General features: G+C 54.8%; 1 protein-coding gene across 1 annotated transcript in view; it reads right to left on the reverse strand.

Moving 5' to 3' along the window:
- OBSCN (obscurin, cytoskeletal calmodulin and titin-interacting RhoGEF) overlaps positions 1 to 18,155 on the reverse strand; it is a 161,950-nt gene that overhangs the window by 26,366 nt on the left and 117,429 nt on the right. The window contains exons 67-86 of the mRNA XM_042981271.1: positions 17,360 to 17,638; positions 9,482 to 9,560; positions 9,144 to 9,268; positions 8,813 to 9,010; positions 8,353 to 8,385; positions 8,041 to 8,139; positions 7,432 to 7,650; positions 7,037 to 7,109; positions 6,759 to 6,826; positions 5,942 to 6,061; positions 5,670 to 5,809; positions 5,118 to 5,318; positions 4,926 to 5,008; positions 4,575 to 4,748; positions 3,811 to 3,967; positions 3,445 to 3,561; positions 3,185 to 3,349; positions 2,671 to 2,829; positions 2,383 to 2,560; positions 1,835 to 1,948 (exon numbers count right to left, since the gene is read on the reverse strand). Coding sequence (XP_042837205.1) covers positions 1,835 to 1,948; positions 2,383 to 2,560; positions 2,671 to 2,829; positions 3,185 to 3,349; positions 3,445 to 3,561; positions 3,811 to 3,967; positions 4,575 to 4,748; positions 4,926 to 5,008; positions 5,118 to 5,318; positions 5,670 to 5,809; positions 5,942 to 6,061; positions 6,759 to 6,826; positions 7,037 to 7,109; positions 7,432 to 7,650; positions 8,041 to 8,139; positions 8,353 to 8,385; positions 8,813 to 9,010; positions 9,144 to 9,268; positions 9,482 to 9,560; positions 17,360 to 17,638 — 2,781 coding nt within the window. The remainder of the gene's footprint in view (positions 1 to 1,834; positions 1,949 to 2,382; positions 2,561 to 2,670; positions 2,830 to 3,184; positions 3,350 to 3,444; positions 3,562 to 3,810; positions 3,968 to 4,574; positions 4,749 to 4,925; positions 5,009 to 5,117; positions 5,319 to 5,669; positions 5,810 to 5,941; positions 6,062 to 6,758; positions 6,827 to 7,036; positions 7,110 to 7,431; positions 7,651 to 8,040; positions 8,140 to 8,352; positions 8,386 to 8,812; positions 9,011 to 9,143; positions 9,269 to 9,481; positions 9,561 to 17,359; positions 17,639 to 18,155) is intronic.

Below are 18,155 nucleotides of genomic sequence, written 5' to 3' on the forward strand. Positions count from 1 at the left end.
GGTGGCCCCAGGGGTTCGTTCTTGCTTCCAGGAAACTGTATGAACCACTCTGTCCCTCCCAGGATGGAGGGTATGAACCCGTCCTCACAGGTCAAAGGTCTGGCCATGAGGGGACAGCGGGACGGACAGGTACCCTCCCAGGTTCTGTGCAGGGGAGGCAGCTGGGGATGAACCTCCTCAGACCCCAGGACAAGGTGGCTGTGGGGCCTCCCTCCAGAAGACGACCCTGGGGCCGCTCTCCCAAACTGCTGACGGGAACCAGTCCCTGTGTCCCCCAGCTTCAGCCTGTGGCTCTGACTGCAGGACACGGGGAAGGCCCCTCTTGTGTCCCAGCACCACCACCAGTATTCGCTCTAGCCCCATCCTCAGCCATGAAGGACAAACCAGTGCCCCTGGGTGCTCAACCCAAGGGCCTGCCCCTGGGACAGCTCCCCAAAACTGGGACTGGACTTGGTTATTCAGACTGAACTGAGGACTTGGAGACCTGCCTGCCAGCCCAAGTGACCCACAGTGAGAGTGTCTCAGTTTACCTGGGGGCCTTGGACCATGTCAGATGGCTGTACTACACTGTGGTTTAGGGCTGGGGCTTAAGGTCACATGTCATTAGCTTGACCTCTGCAGGGGCCGTGACAGGACACCTGTGCCTGCATGAGTGACCCCGAACAGAGGCCCTGGACACAAGGCCACAAGCCACAAGGCTCAGAGGGATGTCCCCAAAGGGCCAGACTGAGTGCTGCCACGCATGCATGTGGGAGCAACATGCAATCTGCATGACCACTGGGTGGGGGGACCCTGGGACCCTTCCCCATGTTGCTTTTCCCTTTCCTGCAATAAAGCACACCCTGAGCGGAATGTTCTGCTGAGTTCTGTGAGTCCTTCAGGTGATTCATTGAATCCAAAGCTGGTCGTGACCCCCCCAAAGTGAATTTGATGCCAGAAGTGGGGCTGGTCCCGGGGACCCCCAGAATACAGCCGGTGTCAGAAGTGGGGATGGTCATGGGGACCCCCAATGTGCAGCTGATGCCAGAAGTGGGGGTGGTCCCTGGGGACCCCCAGAATACAGCCAGTGTCAGAAGTGGGGGTGGTCATGGGGACCCCCAAAGTGAAGCTGATGCCAGAAGTGGGGGTGGTCCCCGGGGACCCCCAAGCTGCAGCTGATGCCAGAGTGGGGGTGGTTCCAGAGACCCCAGACTACAGCTTGTGCCAGAAGTGGGAGTGGTCATGGGACCCCCAAGCTGCATCTGGTGTCAGAAGTGGGGGTGGTCCCATGGACCCCCAGAATACAGCCAGTGTCAGAAGTGGAGGTGCTCCCAGAGACCCCCAAAGTGCAGCTGATGCCAGAAGTGGGGTTATTCCTGGGGACCCTGACCACAGAGCCAGCCTCAGTGCCCTCTCCCTGCTCCTGGCCTCCTGGTTGCCCACCCAGAGCTCCTGAATGTTCACCAGGGAGGCCTGCCAGCTGCCCCCTCTGCCTTATTTCTCTAGCTGGCCGTGTTGCCTTCATGCCACATGTTTGTCTCCTGGTTTGCCATCTGTCTCTTCCCCTAGACGACCAGCACCCCTTGGCAGGGCCTGGCGTCTGGGACAGGGTGTGAGCCCTCGGAGAGCTAAGGAGTGAGTTTGGGGTGGGTAGGATCACTGTGTCGGGATCATGGGTGCATGCCCTCTGCCTCTGTCCCACCTCGTCCACCCACGCACCCACCCAGGCTGGCGGTGATTGTGCCCAGCCCCCCAGCAGGCTGCCCCTCATTCCCCAGCCCCTGCCCGGGATGGATTCCCTCCCAGCGCCTCTTCCTGGTGCAGGATCAACATCCCTTGGGCCCCAGGGGCCTACCTTTGTACCAGCTGACGATGGGCTTGGGTGTGCCTGTCACACGGCAGGCCAGCTTGACAGTCTCACCCAGCTCGGCTGTGCAGTCTGCCAGCTCCTCTTCGAAATCTGGGGGTTCTAGGTGCACGCGTGCACACACACACACACACACACACACACAACACACACAGGCTTTGAGCTCTTGGTGGGTGGGATAGCCCCCCCCCCCAAGTCCTTGGTGCGTCCCTGGCACAGCCAGAAGCCTCAAGGTCAAAGAGTGAGATTGTTATGGACACCACCCCCTGCGACCTTCCATCCAGGACCTGGGTCTGATGGGAGTCAGGGTGAGTGAGGCAAGCTGGGTGGGTAACAAAGAACCGTGGAGAAAGGGGATCCTCTCTCCTGTCCTAGGTGGGGAAGCCCACCTGGGGTTACCAGGTCCTTCACGTCCCTAACAGTCTGGGTGCCTGTCTTGTGCTGGGGTGGGGGGCTGTGTGAACCCCGAGGCTTCCTGTACTCAGGTCAGGCTCAGGCTCCCAATCTGGCAGCACTGCCATGGCCAGGACACTCACGCCACACAGGCAGGGCCAGGCGCTGCTGGATGCCGCAGATCTCCTTCACCCAGGAATTCTTGGTGATGACCGTCCGCGCCTGCAGCAGATACTTGCGCACAGAGTCCTCTCGCTCGTGCCAAACCTCGAAGGCGCGGTCGTCACCCTCCACCTGGTCATTCAGGTCGATGCTGCTCAGCTGTGGGGGGAGGCAGGATGCAGGCTGATCGTCTGGAAGCAGGACTCCACACCCCCTGCCCAGCCGGCACCCCCCTCTGCCCCACTCGGGCTCCATGGGCACCCGCAAACCTTCATCATGTTCCGGAAGACATAGCTGAAGGTGTCAGTGTGGGAATCCCGTCTCGGCTTGCAGACCACCAGGTGGTGGCGGAACAGGAAGACATGCCGATGGTGGCCCTTCCAGGGCATCCGTGCGCCCGGCGCCCCCTCCCACACGATGAAGTGGCCCTGGGGAGCATTCAGCTCTCAGCTCGGTACGTGGCGCCCACGTGGCCCCGCCCAGGCCCTCCACCGTGCCCAGCACCCAGCACCCTGCACCCACATAGCTCCGTCAGGCCCTCCACCGTGTCCTCTACCCCGCACCCATGTGGCCCCGTCAAGCCCTCCACCCTGCCCTGCACCCGGCGCCCACATGGCCCTGTCAGGCCCTCCACCGTGCCCCACACCCCGCACCCGATGGCCCTGCCCAGGCCCTCCACAGCACCCCACACCCCGTACCCACATGGCCCCGCACCAGGTCCTCCACCATGCCCCATTCCCCCCACCCACGTGGCCCCGCCAGGCCCTCCACCGCGCCCAGCACCTGGCGGATGGGCTCGCCCAGGGCCTGCAGGGTGCCCGGGTAGTTCTCCATGAGCGACACGTGCAGTTGGTTCTCAGCGCGCTGCGGCAGGGCCGACACCACGGCATACGCCTGCTCCAACAGCGCGCAGTTCTGCCTGTTTCTCGCCTTGTTGCGGATCAGCTCCTGGGGGAGAAGGCGTCAGGCCCGAGCCCCACCGCCTGCCCGTCTGCCCGACCGCCCACCAAGGCCAGGGAGGGTGGCCACGCGGCGGCCTGTACCTTGAGCAGGGCCTGGTACTGCTGGACCCGCTCCACAGGCTGTTCTAGGAAGTGCTGCAGGGGCGGCAGTGGTGGCTGCGAGGGGTCTAAGGCTGACAGCACGTCTTCCGTGTATTTCTGTGGGAACCGCAGCACGGGGTTGGGGACACACATGTGCACTCCCGATGGCCAGTGTTACCAGGGCGGAAAGCTGAAGGGCTGGGGCGTGGGGTACATGCACATGCGCATACACATGCACTGCTCCTCCCTCCGGTGGGCCTCACACCCTCCTCCTGCCCCCTGCGGTGTCACCCTCTGAAGCTGAGCCCAGAGCTTCAGGGACCCTGCTTTTCTCAGAAAACTATGAGGCACGGGCTGGGGGGGCACCTTGTAGAACTCCTGCACTGCTGTGCTGACCACCGCAGACTCGGCTTGTACGCGGCCTACCAGGAACTCCAGGTACTTCTCAAAGGCCGCCTGGTTCTTGATGAAGCACATGGCCACATCGTCATCCGTGTCACACTGCTGCAGCTCCCTCTGGAAGCTGCAGAACAGGGGACAGTGGTCAGGGGAATGGCGAGCCCTCAGGCTGGGGGAGAAACAGGTTGCTGCCCAGGTCTGGGCTGGGGAGGCTGCAGGTGCGGTGTGTGAGGGCATCCACATCTGCACACATGACGTGTGTGTGTCGTGTACACATGCATGCCCACACGTGTCAGAGTGTGCGTCTGAATGCAGGTATGCACGCCTGTATCTGTGTACACAGAAGTGCATGTCGTGGGACGTGCCTCTCATGTGTTTGGAGAAGTTTCTGGAGCGTTCTCACATATGGGTGCTGGCAGCAGGCAAGGATACTACAGGCGCTTCTGTGGGCGAGCCAGGTACACATGCCTGTGTTCCTAGGGACATCTGTGCCTGTAAACAGGGGTGTGGTGCGCCAGTGGGTAAACCCAGTCAGTGAAGTTCTCTCAGGCATGCGTGAGCATGTGTGCATGTGTGCAGGTGCATCACTGATATGCATGCATTCGTCTTTGTGCACTTGTGACTGTCACGTGTGCTTGTACCTTTGTGCATGCCTGGCTGGCCCATGTGCACGTGTCTGTGTGCACACCTGGGGGCTCCGGAGCAGCCGTGGGGCCTGCCTACCCACCCACCTGCTGTGGAAATGGCTGATGTCCTGCACGTTTCGAAAGATGACAGCCTTCTGGGAGGCCACAGCCGCAGGTACATGGGGGCAGTGGTCCAGGTAATGCATGTGGTGGCTTTGCAGGAACTGCAGCTTGCCCACAAAGGCCTGCTCAGAGCTCAGCAGCTCCTGGATGATGGAGCTGGGAGGGGATGGGGTGAGGAGAGACCCAGGAGCTCCTGAGGGGGGCAGGCAGCTTCCTCCTCCCATGCAGCCCACCGCCACCCACCTTCAGAACAAGCCCGGCAATGTGGGCAGCACCCCCAAGGCTACCTGGAGGCCACAAAGCCGCTCCTGCCCCTGCCTGCCGGACCCTCACCTTAGCCTTGTCTTGTATTCATCCTCAGACACGGCCTCCCCCGGGAACTCGGGGGCCTCGGTGGGCCCCCACTCGGGTGACAGCTGGTGAGAAAATGGGGGACGGTGGCAGGTGGTCCAGTCTCTGGCCCAGCCCTGCCCTGTGGGAGGATCCAGGGGTCCATCCCAGGACCCCACCCCAGCCATCTGGTACCTTGAGCCGCCTGTCCAGGTAGGCAGGGGACACCCAGCCCTGCCGTGAGGGGCTGGACTTGGTGGGCTTGGTGCGCACAAGCCAGCGCAGCGGGTGGGCGGAGTCCAGCACTTCCACATACTGGCCCTCCCGCAGTGAGATGGCATCCTGCTCGGCCCCCAGGGGCAGGTAGTCAGCCGTGACCACATAGATGTCGAAGATCTGGGGGGGATGATGCCGAGTCAGACCAGAGGGATGCCAGCCTGACCTACCAAGGCCCCCACAGCCCCCACAAAGACCCCAGAGCGGGGAAAACCCAGACTGGAGCCAGCCGGGCCTCCTGAGGCTGTGGAGTGCCTGGCATCACGTTGGGGGAGACGCCATCCTGAGGTTCCAGAAGTTCCAGGACAAGCTCAACCCAACTCTGCTGATGGAAATCCCATCAGGGTGGCAGTGAGGCCACCCCAGAGGGCCCAGGGGTCCAGGCCATCCCAGGTGGCAGTATTATGCTCCCACTCCTCCCCCCACCGGTGCCCTGCCCGCTGCCTGCCCCCCACTGCCCCATCAGAGCACCTCGCCACGGGAGTCCCCATCCTCCGACTCTGAGGATGACTCCTGGACGCTGGAGGAGGGGCGGGAACGGCCATGCCAGGGGGATGCAGACGGTGTCTTAGATTCCTCATCGCTGTCACCTCCAGGCACCTGCAGCTTGGCTGGGGGCATAGGGCATGTGATGCCCAGGAAGGGCCTGGCCCATATCCCCTCCCCGTGGGTCCCCAGGGTGCATGGACAAGGGAATTCAGTCACTGCCCCTACCCTTGCCCCACAGCCAGCGGCGCCCTCACCCTGCGTGATCTTGGCCGACACTATCTCTGTGATCTGGGAGGTGAGCTTCTGCAGGAACTCCTCTGTGCCCACCTCGGCCAAGGACAAGTGGCTACGGGCCTCCACCGCCATCGGCTCTCCTGGGGACCAGAAGCTGGCTCAGCTAGCTGCAGGCCCTGCAGACCTGTGCTCTCCAGGCCTGGACCTGGGCTCAAGTGTCAGCAGTGCAGAGGAATGCACAGACTTGGGGCCATCACTGCTGGAAGCTTTGCAGGGTCGGGTCAAGAGTGAACGAGGGCTGCCTGGATGAGTGGGGGTCAGCCGAGAAGTGATCCCAAAGGTGGGCAACCAGCACACAGAGCACATGGCCTTCCCTTCTCTACTTCTGTGCAGACTCCCTGCTTTCCATTAAAAAGTTACAAATACCCCAAGGTGCCAGAAGGCCCTGTGCAGGTGGCCAGGAAATGAACCGAAGGACCCTGCTGGGGACGGGGGAGAATCCAGGACCGATCAGGTCTGGATACTGGCATGCCCAGCACCTGCCTCCTGCACTGCCTTCACCTAGCCATCACTGCCACCTGTGTCCAGGCCAGGCATCCACACAGCCCGCTGGGCGTGAGCTGTGAGCCAAGGGTCAGATCTGCAAGGCTCAGAAATGGCCTTGACACCAACTAGCATTCAGAATCAGGCCCAGGAGAGGGCAGGAAGCCCTGGCCCAGAGAGGACAAGCAGGTATTTCTGGAGCAGCTGTGGGCCTGGAGCAGCCTCCTCCATGCCTCACCCCTGCACTGGGTGCATTGACCCCCACCCTGCTCCCTGCTCCCAATCAGCCCATACCTTTCCTCTGCCCAGCAAGATCAGTGAAACCTGCAGGTTCTGACATCTGCGTGGAGACGGCTTGGGTCCTAAAGGGGAGGGGCATCCTGAGGGAATGCTTCAGCCGAAGCCCTGGTGTTACAGTGGGGACACTGAGGCACAGAGAGGGACAGGGCCTGGCCCAAGCCACAGAGTCCTTGAGGGGCAAGGCTGGGCTGCAGTCTGGATGGGGTTCCCTCCCAAGGGCAGCAACGCCCCACTCCCAGGCCTGCTGCTGCTGACCTGCTTCCCCTACTCACCCCTGCAGGAAGGTGGAGATGAGGGCCTCCTTCACCCCAGCATGCTCCTCTGCTGCCCCTGCCTCCTTGGGCACTGTCAGGAGAACAGGGTGAGCCTCAGGATGACGCCCCACAGCCCTGAGCCAATTCTGGCGGGGACCCGACCCAGGGTGTCTACCCCCCAGCAGGAACCTTGACCCTCGCCCTTGGGAGCCCCAAGGTGGAGTGGGGCCCAGGAGAATAACACTCAGGGGGGCAGGGGGTTTCTAGAAGGGTCTCATCCAGCTATGCAGAGCCTACAAGACAGGGGTGGGAGCTGGCCCATGGGGCTCTGTGTTCAGGGGGCCAACAGGAGAGGGCTCTGGGTCGGGGGCTCAGTGAAGGTCAGCTGCCCGCAGTCACCCACGCCCACTCACGGCCAGAGATGTGCAGGCTAGCGGAGCAGAGGGCCTGGCCAGCACTGTTGCTGGCGATGCAGGTGTATGTGCCCTGGTGCTGTCTGCCCACATCCAGCAGGACCAGACTGTGCTGCTGTGCAGAGCTGGCCACCGTGTAGCCTGGCGTGTCACGGCCAATCCACAGCACGCCTCGCTCAGCCTCCTCCCGCAGCCAGTGCACGGCTGGGGCCGGGCACCCTGTGGGCAGGAGGGAACAGTGAGGGAGACTTGGGGAGATGGGAAGACTGAAGGGCCTTGGGGGGAGTCCTAGGTAGGAAGAGGGTAGGGCCCTCTCTGATCCTGGGGGAGGAGTCCCAGGTGGGAAGAGGGAGGGGCCCCGCTCAGCCTGGGGGAGGAAGGAGTCCCAGGTGGGAAGAGGGAGGGGCTCGCTCTGAGCCTGGGGGAGGAGTGTCAGGTGGGAAGAGGGAAGGGCCCCGCTCTGAACCTGGGGGAGGAGTCCTAGGTGGGGAGAGGGCAAGCCCCGCTCTGATCCTGAGGGAAGAGACCTAGGTAGGAAGGGGGCGGGGCCCGTTCTGATCCTGGGTTTGGCTGTCCTTGTCAAGGGGCAGGACAGTAGGAGGGCCCCACCTTCCACCTTCACTGAAAAGGTGATGCTGGAGCCTTTCTTCACTTTCTTGGAGGTGAATCTTTCCAGGAATCGGGGCGGCACCAGCTGCTGGTACACATCTGGAGAAACAGCAAGCATTGGTGATGAATGCATGTCGAACCCCTGCTCCCCATCCTTGGGGCACCAAGGCCCCCCTCCCAGGTCTCAGCCCCATCCCATCTGGAGGTTGGGTCTCCACAGCCTACAGTGCACCCTCCTCCACCTGCGACGCTGTGTCCCTCACTCACTTTGCTGAGCCACCCACCCACCTCTGCCCACCAGAGTCGGCTCACCTGATTCTGGCTTCTCTTCGGGATCTTTGGGGCCTGAAAGAGGCAAGAAATGGAAGTCAGGCCTGTAGCACCAGGGGGCCTCCCTCCTCTGGGCCTGTGCACCTGCTGGGGGTAGGAGTCTGTAGGGGTGTCCCACCCACTCTCATACACACGCCCCTCCACGGCCCCAAGAGTGTGGGCGTTGATCTGGAGCCAGCACGTGGGGTGGCACCCAAGGGCGAGTGAAGCCTGGGCAGAGCTGGGTCCCTCGGCCACTCCCTCTGGCGTGACCTGGGAGCACCTTTCGATGCTCAGAACTTGGGACAAAGGAGCTCATACCCATCCTCCAAAAGTGACTCCTGACCTCCTCCTCCGCAGTCTCCTGGTGCTCCCACACTTGTGGGTCTGTTTCACTGCCTGCCTGCCCCCACCCAGGCCACTTGCACTGCCCAGGTGGGGACACCCAGTCCCCCGCACCCACCTCGGACCAGCAGCCGGGCTGATGAGTAGGCGGCGCCCACGGCGTTGCTAATGTAAGCTGAGTACTGGCCGGCATCCTCCTTGGTGACAGATACAACCTCCAGTGTGTGAATCGTCTTCCTGTCAGCCATGCGGATGTGTGCAGAAGCCGTCAGGGGCTGCCCGTCTTTGAACCAGTACAGCCGTGGCGCTGGGTAGCCTGGGACCACAGGGGACTGGTCAGCACACAGCCCCCGGCCAGCACGCCCTGCCCTCAGAACCCCCTGGCCCCCATGCCCACCCAGCCTCCACTGTCCAGATGGCGCTCCAGGCCATCTGTCTCTCTTCCTCACCTTTCACTTTGAGCTGGAACTTGGCCAGGCGCGTGCCAGGGGCCACCTGGAGGTCCTTCATCTCCTCCACCACCTGGGGCAGCTGCCCCTCCTCTGAGGTAGACTCCGTGCCCTCTTGCTCCCGGCTGGTGGGAGAACAGAGAAGGGGCATGAGGTGGACCAGCAAGGGGTCAGGCCTGGATGGCTCCTGCAGACCCCTGCTTGCTGGCAGGACACTGCCAGGGCCTGGCTGAGAGCTCCAGGACTCAGGTTCTGTCTGCCCAGGCCAGCACTGCCGCCCCCCCTGGGCCTGCACCACCAGCCTGCTGGGTGCTGCCTGCGTCCACATGGACCTCTACCTGGACAGGTAGCCTTGGGCGCTGAAGTAGGAGGAGGTCTCCGTGGCATCGGCCGCAGTTTCATAGTCCGTGCTGGTCACTGGTAGAGGAACAGTGGCTGGAGTGAGCTCTGTGCCCCACCTGCCCAGGCATGGCCCCCCACCAGAGGCTAGCCACCTGGCTCTCAGTGCGAGTCCATCCCTAGGAGCCACTGACACTCCTGGGGGAGAGGCCATGGGGCACATGGTAGATGGTGTCCCTTCCACACCCCAGGCTGTCTCCATGTTTCCAGGCCTGTATCTAACTGCAAGTCCCAACAAAATGTCAATACTGGGTGACGCTGGGCCTTGTGACTGGCAGAGAGCGGCCAAGGCTATATCCTCCAGTCTTCCCCGCTAGGGAACAAGGAGTGACATATACAGCCAGCCGTGAAGGAGTAACAGGGTCTGGACTCACCCTCTGCTGTAGGCAGGATGTTCGTGTCCCCTTGACCTCAAATGTGGAAACCTGCAGTGTGCTGGTGTCAAGAGCAGGTGCTCTGGGAGGTAGTCAGGGAGTCAGGAGCTCCTGACAGCGGAGCCCCCACCATGGCAATGGCATTAGTGCCCTGACAGGAAGCAACCCCATGCGAGGAAGAGCTTGACTGCAGCCACGAGCAGTACACTTCTGTTGTTTGTACCACCTGCTCTGTGGTCCCTGCTGCAGTAGCCCCAACAGCCTCCCCTTCCCCCATACAGAATATGTGGGACAATGGCTGTGATAGTGTGATTTATAAGAAATACGGACTCGGCCCTTGTCACTGTTCCTGGCTTAGAGGTCCTAAAGCCCTTGGGTTTCCCAACTGAAGACAGCAATGAAGGTGTCACGGTGTTCATAACAAGCCCAAGTTCATGTTGTTGTGGTGACTTTAGAAAGCCCCTAGGGATGGCGGCTGGTGGCCTGTGGACCCCACCATGGGACCAGAGAGTTGGAGGCTTCAGTCCTGCCCCTGACCTCTGGGAAGGGGAGATGGAATCAATCACCAATGGACAATGGGTTAATCGATCATGTCTATGCAATGAAGCCCCCATGAAAACTCAGAGGGACAGTCTCAGCGTTGGGGGGGATTGAAGGCTGGGGAGCACGTAGAGACGTGGGGAGAATGACGTGCCTGGAGAGGCATGGAAGCTTCCCATCCCTTCCCCAGCATCTTGATCTGGGCGTCTCTTCTAACGGGCTATCCCTGAGTTATATCCTTTTGTAATAAACCACTAATCTAGCAAGTCAAACATTTCCCTGAGCTCTCTGAGTCCCTCCAGCACATTCATCAGACCCGAGGAGGGGCTGTGGGAACCTGTGATCTGTTGCCTGTGGGTCAGAGCACAGGTGATGTCTGGACTTGGGGTTGGCGTCTGAAGTGGGGGTGGTCTTGTGGGGCTGAGCCTGTGGGGTCTGATGCCATCTCCACATAGATGGGGCCAGAGCTGAGTGAATTGTAGGACCCCCAGCTGGTGTCAGAGAATTTCCTGTTGATCCCTTACAGATAGGAAATAATGGTGAGCCCTGCGATCACCCCAGCTTCCTGCCTTCAGTGTCCAGGTCTAGGAGGGGAAACTGAGGTTGTCAGAGCCAGGTAGACCCTGAGTTGAGGAGACAGAGCTGGCATCCTGGAAGATGAAGGCTGCTGGAGTCCACAGGACAGAAGCCAGAGAAGAGAGAGCTGCACACAGAGTGGGGACCCTCTCACTGGAGGGTCAGCAAAGCACTGACTGGCATGTGCACATGGGGTAAGAGACCTCTGAAGGGGCCATGGACACAGTGCGGAGGATACTGTGTTTCTAGTCAGACTGGAAACTTTCACAATCTGTGGATCAGGTGCTCAGGAAGTCTTTCCTTTCAGTAGAGGGAGGGAATAAGCCCAGCTTCCTGGGCCCCACCTCCGAGGAGGATCTCAAGAAGGTCTGCAGACACACTGATCCTAAAACTCATGTAGAAATGCAAAGGACCCAGAGGCTCAAAACAGTCTTGAACGAGAGCAAAGTTGGAGGACCCACATGTCTAGATGTCAAAACTTACAATGAAGCTACAGCCATCAAGACAGCATGCTGGTGGCATGATGGTCAGATCATGGATAAATGAGACAGAATGAAGAGCCCAGAAATAAACCCACTTGTTTCACGGAAATGAGATTTTGACAAGAGTTCCAGGACCATCTTATGGAGGAAAATAGTCTTTTCCACAAACAGTGCTGGAACATTGGATTTCCACAAGACAAGGATGAATTTGGGCCCTTAGCCTCTCACCATATACAAAAAGCAAACCTAAATGTCAGAGCTAAACCTGTAAAACTCTTAGAGGAAAGCATGGTTTATAATGTTTATAGCAAAAACTAGGTGATGGTCTTGTAGACGTCACAACAAAAGTACAAGCAAGCAAAGGAAAAGTAGTGGACTTCATCAAATTGAAAATTTTGTGTATCAAGAAAGTGGAAAGAAAACCCTCAGAATGGGGAAAAATGTTCAAAAATCATATATTTGATAATGGCCTAGTACGCAGAATATATAAAGAACTCCTACAACTCAAAATCAAAACCCAATCTGAAAATGGGGAAAAGACCTGAGTAGACATTTCCCCCAAAAAACATACACAAATATCCAATAAAAGATACATGAAAAGATACTCAACATCATTAGTCACCAGGGAAATGCAGGTCAAAACCACACTGCTTAGGGCAGCAATTACTAAAAACCCCTGGGTGGCTCAGTCTGGTTGAGTGTCCAACTTTGCCGCAGGTCATGATCTTAAGGTTTGTGGGTTTGAGTCCCACATCAGGCTCTGTGCTGACAGTACAGGATCCTCTGTCTCCCTCCCTCTGCCCATCCCCTGCTCGCTCTCTCTCTCATAAATAAATAAACATTAAATTTTTTTAATAAATAAAAAGGTGAATAATAACAAGTACTGATGAGGATGTAGGGAATTCGAACCTGCATCCATTGCTGGTGGGAATTGACAATGGCACAGCCCCTGTAGAGCACGGCCATTCCTCCAAGAGTTAGCCACAGAATTGCCATATGACCACGTGATTCCACTCCTAGGTATGTGTCCAAGAGAACTGAACACGTATGTCACAAAACACAATTACTTGTACACAGATGTGTGCAACAGCATTACTTATAAGACCCAAGACAAGTGATTGATAAACACCACCTGATGAATGGATAAGCAGTCCACATACAAGGGAGTATTGTTCAACCTGAAAAACAGATGAGGTACTGATGTATTTTACAACACACATAGATCTCTGGGACATGTTCAGTGACAGGAACCAGACACAAAAGGCCACGTATCATATGATTCCATTTATATGAAATGTCCAGAACAGGCAAACCCACAGAGACAGAAAGTAGCTTAGTGGTCTCCAGGGGCCAGGGAAGGCAGAGTGGGGATTGACAGTGAATGGACACAGGGTTTCTTTCTGGGATGACAGAAATGCTCTGGTGTGGGAAATAAGCGTAAGAATTCCCTTAGCTTGGGGGCGCCTGGGTGACTCAGGCGTCAACTTCAGCTCAGGTCATGATCTCGCAGTTCTAGAGTTTAAGCCCCACCTTGGGTTCTGTACTGACAGCTCAGAGCCTGGAGCCTGCTTCAGATTCTCTCTCCCTCTCTCTCTGTCTCTCAATCTCTCTCTGCCCCTCCCCCACTTGCACTCTGTCTCTCAAAAATAAGTAAATGTTAAAAAAATAAAAATAATAATTCCCTGAGCTTGCACTAATAAGTTAACAAGGCTTAGGATGGAAAGCCGCCTCAACAGGATGAAAGTGTCCGAGACCAGTTAGAGGCGGAAAGCCACTACAGGGTAGAAGCACCCGACGTTAGCTAGAGAAAAGGTGCTTTGTTAGCCTTGAGGCACCCTGCTCCAGCAACCTTACACTTTGGAGATAGGAGCTGCTTGGCTGTATCACCCACAGAGAAACACTGTCCATCTGGTGTATCATTGTGCTTTAATCTCAACTTTTTTTTTTCAATATATGAAATTTATTGTCAAATTGGTTTCCATACAACACCCAGTGCTCATCCCAAAAGGTGCCCTCCTCAATACCCATCACCCACCCTCCCCTCCCTCCCACCCCCCATCAATCCTCAGTTTGTTCTCAGTTTTTAAGAGTCTCTTATGCTTTGGCTCTCTCCCACTCTAACCTCTTTTTTTTTTTTTTCCTTCCCCTCCTCCATGGGTTTCTGTTAAGTTTCTCAGGATCCACATAAGAGTGAAAACATACGGTATCTGTCTTTCTCTGTATGGCTTATTTCACTTAGCATCACACTCTCCAATTCCATCCACGTTGCTACAAAGGGCCATATTTCGTTCTTTCTCATTGCCATGTAGTACTCCATTGTGTATATAAACCACAATTTCTTTATCCATTCATCAGTTGGTGGACATTTAGGCTCTTTCCATAATTTGGCTATTGTTGAGAGTGCTGCTATAAACATTGGGGTACAAGTGCCCCTATGCATCAGTACTCCTGTATCCCTTGGGTAAATTCCTAGCAGTGCTATTGCTGGGTCATAGGGTAGGTCTATTTTTAATTTTCTAAGGAACCTCCACATGAAAAGATGCTCAACGTCGCTCCTTATCAGGGAAATACAAATCAAAACCACACTCAGATTTAATCTCAACTTCTAATGCCACTTGCCCCCCGAACCCTTTGCTTGTTACACACACAAGTTATTGGTCCCTAGCTTATTGGTTTCTTCAGCAAGTTCATCACATATGTAAAACCTTGAGAGTTCAATCAATACAGAGACGAAACCCCTGTTTGGGGCTCTTGTCTCCTCCCGGACATTAGCCTCTCTCATATGCAATTCTGCATCTGCTCTCTTGCTGGACACGAGAGAACTTCAGATTCAAAGTCTGCAACACTCTGGCACTGGATGGTCATGCTGGTCGCACAACATTATGAATATACTACAATCCACTGAATTGCACATTTTTAAACAACAACTTCGATGGTGTGTAAATATCTAAACATTTTAAATCCCAAGAGAAAAGGCAAATTTTGCACAGAGAAACAAAGGTAAGAATGGCATCCTATTTCTCAGGTGGAAACAATGCAAGTTAGTAAACAGTGGAACAGCACCTTTAAGGAATGAAAAAGAGAAAAAAAAAAAAAAAAAACGTCCTAACAAAAATATCTTCCAGAACCAAAACAGAAATAGATGTTTCTTTCAGGCATACAAAAGCTGAGAGAACTCTAGCATACCCAGACTACAAAAAAGATGCAGAAAGATGTCCCTCAGGCAGAAAGAAAGTGAGAGCAGATGGAAATCCAGATCTACACAGCAGAATGAAATATCTCCTACTGGGTAAACACACAATCTGGTCTCATTCGAGGTAACTGACTTACTGTTGTGTGCAGTTGTGCTGATGATACTGACTCCACATTTGGCCCTACATCTTGTTAGTGTTGCTTGATGACCTCTCCTGGGCCCCTGTGTTCCCAGCCCCTTGGAAACTCATATACAGGTCTTAGAAGTGCCCGCCAAAGCTGGGATGGGGGAGGTTTGCTTTGGCCTCCCGTGAATCTGTTAGAGATAACCTAGTTTTTCTCAGACCTTATATACCCTTCAGTCTCCAGCAACCGAGGTCGCTTGTGTCATAACTACAGAAGGTGACACTGACACATCCCTTTTCCTTGCCAAGCAGTGTTCCCTACAATGGCTGTATCACCATGTAACCATCGCCCACTGAAGGACAGCTGGGTTGTGACCAGTTACCGGCTGTTGAGAATAAGGTTGCTAAGAGCCTTTGGGTACAAGTTTTATTATGAATTTGGGATTTCATTTCTCTGGGATAAACACCAAAAACAGCAACTGTTGCATTACATGTTAGCTATGCGGTTGGTTTTGTAACTGACTGCCACCCTCTTTTCCAGACGGAGTGTACCATGTTACATTCCTGCCAGCAATGCATAATCAATCCTGTTTCTCTGCCTCCTCGCCAGCACTGGGTGTTATCTCTATTTTTTATTTTAGCCATCCTGCTAAGTGTAGAGTGATGTCTCGCTGGGGTTTTGATCAGCATTTCCCTGGTGGCTAATGATGGTGAATATCTTCCATGTTATTTGCCTTCAGGGTGTCCTCTGGTGTGAAACATCTGGACATGTCTTTTGCTCCTGTTCTAACTGGATTTTTAATTTCTTTTTTTTTATTGTTTACTGTTGACCATTCTTTATATACACAGTAAAACTGTGGATTGTGAACAACTTGTTCTGCGAGCATTCCACAAGATGAGCAAACATTTCTAATAAATTTTAACTTGATAAACTGAGCGATGTGTTGCAATATGAGTAGTATGTGACACTGAATGTCACATGATTACAACTGAGTCAATGGTTCTCTCTCTTTCTCTTTCTCTCTTTCTCTCTCACTGCAGGATTGTGGGTGATTGTCTTCTATGCTCAGATGCTCATGCTCAGTCTCAGGCCATGGCATTTCACAGAAATCAGTGGTTTTTCAAAACATTGGAAGGTGCCCACAACTGGCACTTGTGTTTTTTTTGTTTTGTTTTGTTTTTTTGTTTTGTTTTGTTTTTTTTGTCACTTCCAATCACCTATGGACGGCCCTTTGCTTTTCCATACAAGAGTGAGCTTAGGTAGGAATGCTTAGCTTCATTCTAGGTCAGGCTGCCTGCAGATATAGATCATTTCCTCTGCCGCCTTATTGACAGTTACATTCAATATGTGACAAGAGTTTATTAATACTGTAGTGAGGTCAACATCCATGTGAGTGTATAAAATGACCCCCGTGCAGAAGGTTCCATGGAACCAATAGATAGCAGTGATTCCATTAGTGATAGTGAAGGTTGCCCTACACAATAATCCTCCTCTCCCTTGTCTCCCTTACACCAGCCACAAACGTTTTCAGGGTAAGTACATGTTAATTTTTCTTTATATTTTGTATTTTCTTGATTATTTTGCATTATATTACAGTATTGTAATCATTTTTATATGAGTATTTGGGGGCTGTGGAGCAAATCATCTGAGTTTCTATTATTTCTTATGGGGAAATTTGCCTTGATATACGAGCACTTTGGATTACAAACATGCTTCCGGAATGAATTATGCTCACAAACCAAAGTTTTCCTGCACATATATTTCATGCTTTCCTTATTTTTATTGGTTTCAGAGGTAGAATTTATTGTATATATTTTTAGATAAAGTCCTTTACTAGATATGTGGTTTGCAGATACCTTCTCCCATCCTGTACTCTGACAACCCTCTGCACGGGGTCTTTCTCAGAGCAAACATTCATAACTTTTACCAATTTTCCCTTTTATGGGTGTGCTTAGTATCAAATCTAAGAAGTGTTCTCCTGGATCCTAAATATTTTTCCCTATTTTTTTTTCCTGAAACCTTCATAGTTTTGTATTTAACATTTACATATATAGTCCATTTTGAGCTAATTTTTGTATAAAGCCAAGGTCTAATTCTTTGCCTATAAATGTCCCAATGACTCCAGCACTACTTGAGATTCTATCCTTGAATCTGAAATTCTATCCTGCCTCCACTTAATTGCCCTTGCACTTCTGTCAACAATCAAATGGATGTACTTGTCCTGAGGCCCACCAGGAGTCTCGGCATTAGAATACAACATGCCTCCTGGTCCCTTATCACTCAGGAAACTTCCAGGGATTTAAGAACTGTGTGCTAGGAACCCGGAACAAGACCAAGTACATATTTCTTGTTGTGCCATAGGTAACCGCCCAAGTGTGCCAGACACCTCCAAACTGTCCCAGGCCCCTCCCCAGCCTAGGCACCTCCCAAGGAGATAAGGTCTCTGCCCCCACCCCAGCCACAAGATATGAGGCTCCACATCCTGTCCGACCCGAAACCAGTGCTCTCTGGGGGCTGCCACACTCACGGTCCACACGGAGCTCTGCCTTGGTGGACGACACACCCATGCTGTTCTCAGCCATGCAGCGGTAGACACCCATGTCTGCAGGTACCACTGCAGTGATGATGAGCTGGTGGCCGCCCTGTTGGTCCTCACTGATCATGTAGTGGTCATCCTCCTCCAGCATCCTGCCATCCTTGAACCAGCACACGGTGGGCACCGGCTGGCCTGTCACCACACAGTCGAAGCTCACGGGGTACCCGTCCTGCACCTCCTGATTCTGCAGCTCAGTCAGGAACACTGGGGCTGGGAGGGTCAGGCAGGGTATGCAGTGAGCTGGCCCCAGGGTCTCCACCAGTCAGCCCAGCTGCCAGCGGCTCAACATGCATCCAGTTCACGGCACCCATTCACGTGGGAGTGCTTGCAGACCCCGGGGCTAAACACAATTCTGCGTCTGCCAGCTTCACCCCTGTTCTCTAGGAGGATCCTCTCCTTGCCAGCCTGCATCTCAAGCCACTGAGAAGCCAGAGGGATAGTGGGCAGGAAACAGGTAGGAGGAGCAGGTAAGGAGAGACATAAGTCGTGTGGGCTGCAAGCGTGAGAATGGCCCATAATTGCACAGGGGAGGTTTCCAGACATGAGGCCATGGGGGTTATATACCTTCTTTACTCCTAGGGAAACACAAGGGAATGGTGGAGTAGCTTTAAAAGTAATTTTAGTTGCTGGAGCAGAAGATGGGGGCCGTGGAATGCCACCTTTTATACTGGTTTTACCCCAAACCCTCACGGAGCAAACACAAACTCTGGAAAGTCCATATTCCTAT

This window comes from Panthera tigris, chromosome A1 (assembly GCF_018350195.1).
Source record: "Panthera tigris isolate Pti1 chromosome A1, P.tigris_Pti1_mat1.1, whole genome shotgun sequence".
Lineage (NCBI taxonomy): Eukaryota > Metazoa > Chordata > Mammalia > Carnivora > Felidae > Panthera > Panthera tigris.